The sequence below is a fragment of the Bidens hawaiensis genome, unplaced genomic scaffold (assembly GCF_021521415.1).
Source record: "Bidens hawaiensis isolate Kalapana, Puna unplaced genomic scaffold, B.hawaiensis_p1.1 tig00001575_1, whole genome shotgun sequence".
Taxonomy (NCBI): Eukaryota; Viridiplantae; Streptophyta; class Magnoliopsida; order Asterales; family Asteraceae; genus Bidens; species Bidens hawaiensis.
Window position 1 is genome coordinate 2,727,126 of NW_027491088.1, and position 2,675 is coordinate 2,729,800.

Genomic DNA, 2,675 nt, shown 5'->3' on the forward strand with positions numbered 1-2,675 from the left:
CTTTATTCTTCATCGCTACCTTCAACTCTAAATCAATAAACATTAGTCAATGCTAGTATGTAATCATGTGTTCCATTTAGGCAACTTAACATAAAGACGATCGATCATTTTATAAAAAAAAAGAAAAAAAGAAGTTTACATCATTGGAATATCAAATATAAAGTGATTTTCAATTATTATTAAAAAAAAAGCTTGGTTAAGTTTAGTTAAACAATTAGAAAACTTGTTTCATATTTAAAAAGAGTGTAATTAATTAATACCCCTTGGTTCATCTCAAGAATATTTGATTGATGTACAACTCTAAAGGTATTCCTAAAGAGCAAGCATCCCAAATCACAAGCCAATGTTGTTCACATTTCTTACATATTTACATATCCACATTAACCTTCATCTTCTACATTTGATCTACCTTTACAAACATGGGTTTCTCTATATCTTATCATGGATTTATTATTCTTGTCTTCATTACTTTTATTCGCAACGGTATATTTCATTCACTAACTTTTCAACTAACTTATGTTTAATGTTATGTTTTCGGATTTTCGTGACCTTTTTTTCTTTCTTTTCGCAGTTTTGATAGCGAGTGCGTTCACGGGCACGTACGGAGTCAACTATGGACGAGTGGCCGATAACATCCCGTCTCCCGAAAGTGTTGTGAAACTTATGAAGGAGAACAAGATAAAAAACACACGAATCTATGACGCGAACCCTAAAGTTCTCAAGGCGTTTAAAGGGTCAGGAATTGAGATCATTATAGGAGTCGAGACCGGGTTGTTAAGAGAAATAAGTGCTAGCCCGGACCGAGCCATGGATTGGGTGAAACAAAATGTGGAACCTTTTGTGCCTGGGACCCGCATTCGTGGGGTCGCGGTTGGAAATGAGGTGTTAGGTGGTGGTGATCAAGGACTATGGGAGGCTTTATTACCCGCGGTGAAAAATATCCATGCTGCCCTTGACTCGCTTCACCTAGCTGACGATATTGAGGTTTCAAGCCCACATTCGGCTGGTGTGTTTGCTTCCTCGTATCCTCCATCGGCTGGGGAGTTTAAGGAAACTCTTATGCCTTATATGCAACCGCTTCTCGAGTTCTTCACAAAAATAAACTCGCCTTTTTATATAAACACGTACCCGTTTCTTGCATACATTAGTGACCCGGAACACATTGATATCAAATATGCAATCTTTAAAAAGAATCCGGGGATAGTTGATAATAAAACCAAGTTACATTATGACAATATGTTTGAGGCCCAGATCGATGCGACCTATGCGGCTTTAGAAAAGGCGGGCTTCGGGAAAATGAATGTTATTGTGTCGGAAACCGGGTGGGCTTCCCGTGGGGACGCGAACGAAGTCGGGGCTACGGTTAGTAATGCTAAAACTTATAACAAAAATCTACGAAAAAGACTCCTTAAAAAGAAGGGTACCCCTTACAGGCCCAAAATGGTAGTCAAAGCCTATGTGTTTGCCATGTTTAATGAGAACCTAAAGCCCGGCCCAACATCCGAGAGAAATTTTGGGCTTTTCAAAGCTGATGGTAGCGTTGCTTATAATATTGGGTTCAGTGGGTTTGTGTCCTCTTCAGCAACATCTCGTTTCTCTTTGAAGGTATGTAATGAAGTCCCAAAATTTTTGTTTGATTTCTTTAAGGCTGTTAAATGGGTTGTGTTCACGGGTTTTGGGTCGAGTATGACACAAACAGAAACATAATGTAAGATACATTATCCCGAACACGACATGCATATTCAGGGTTAGCACCAGCACAACCGTTTTAACAAAAAAAATGATTTTTTTTACATTTTCATAATATTTAAATTACAAAATATACAAACAAATGAAAAAATATATATAAAAAAAAATTACTATGTTTAAACTACAAAACCCATGGCAATTTACCTTTTAGCCTTAAAATTCAGGTATAAAATACCAAAGGCATAAACATATTTTGTGACTGAAATAAATGAGTTAAACAGGTCAACCCGTGAACCCATCAAGTCGACTTGAACGCAACATGTTTAGCTAAACGTATTTGCAGGTTCGACCCAAAACTAGCCCAGGCTCATTTAGACTAAAACATATACCTGTGAATTCCATGTTAGCCTCGTATCGTGTTCTTACGTTAGTCTAAAAAATCCACACCCTAGATTTCTTCATGTTCTTTTCGTTTTACTAATTAACCGTTTCAACTAATTTATTCCACAGGGCATTGGATCGATGTATCTTGCATGCGTTGCAGCCTTGATACTGATTATAACTTCATGTTAACTCAAAAATGGCTTCTAATGCCTCAATCAAGTCTCCTATTTGAATAACCTAAAGGAACAAACATTCCCATGGAGCTACATTTGTTGTGTATATGTATATTATATACACAGAGTCACATTTGTATATTTGTATTTAATTCAGAATTTAGTCTTTGAGATTTAGAATTACTTGTATACAATATTGCATCTTTCTTTAAATACAAGTCCTATGCTTTTAATCCCATATCTTCCTACTTGTGTAATTCATATACTTTCGGGCAATACAGTTAATATACTAGTTTTGACTTGTTAGTCCACAATGTTACTTCTTAATCTACCTTCGATGAGAATAAAATTATTGGTATTTACACAATAATACCTACAATTTAATTACCGAACAATAACCGATGCACATAACTATTCTAAATAAAGATC

General features: G+C 36.0%; 1 protein-coding gene across 3 annotated transcripts; it reads left to right on the forward strand.

Annotated features, from left to right (window-relative positions):
- The first annotated feature begins 250 nt into the window (after positions 1–250).
- On the forward strand, positions 251–2,399 carry LOC143585903 (glucan endo-1,3-beta-glucosidase 11-like). Of its 3 annotated transcripts, XM_077067588.1 has the most exons (3): positions 251–483; positions 572–1,605; positions 2,200–2,399. In XM_077067588.1, exons 1-3 carry the CDS (start codon positions 420–422, stop codon positions 2,260–2,262), a joined length of 1,161 nt encoding a protein of 386 aa, XP_076923703.1. In that variant the 5' UTR covers positions 251–419; the 3' UTR covers positions 2,263–2,399. The 3 variants fall into 3 exon arrangements, with proteins under 3 accessions (XP_076923703.1, XP_076923696.1, XP_076923700.1); XM_077067581.1 differs by lacking the exon at positions 2,200–2,399 and having other exon boundaries at positions 572–1,771; XM_077067585.1 differs by lacking the exon at positions 2,200–2,399 and having other exon boundaries at positions 581–1,771.
- Positions 2,400–2,675: the final 276 nt, after the last annotated feature.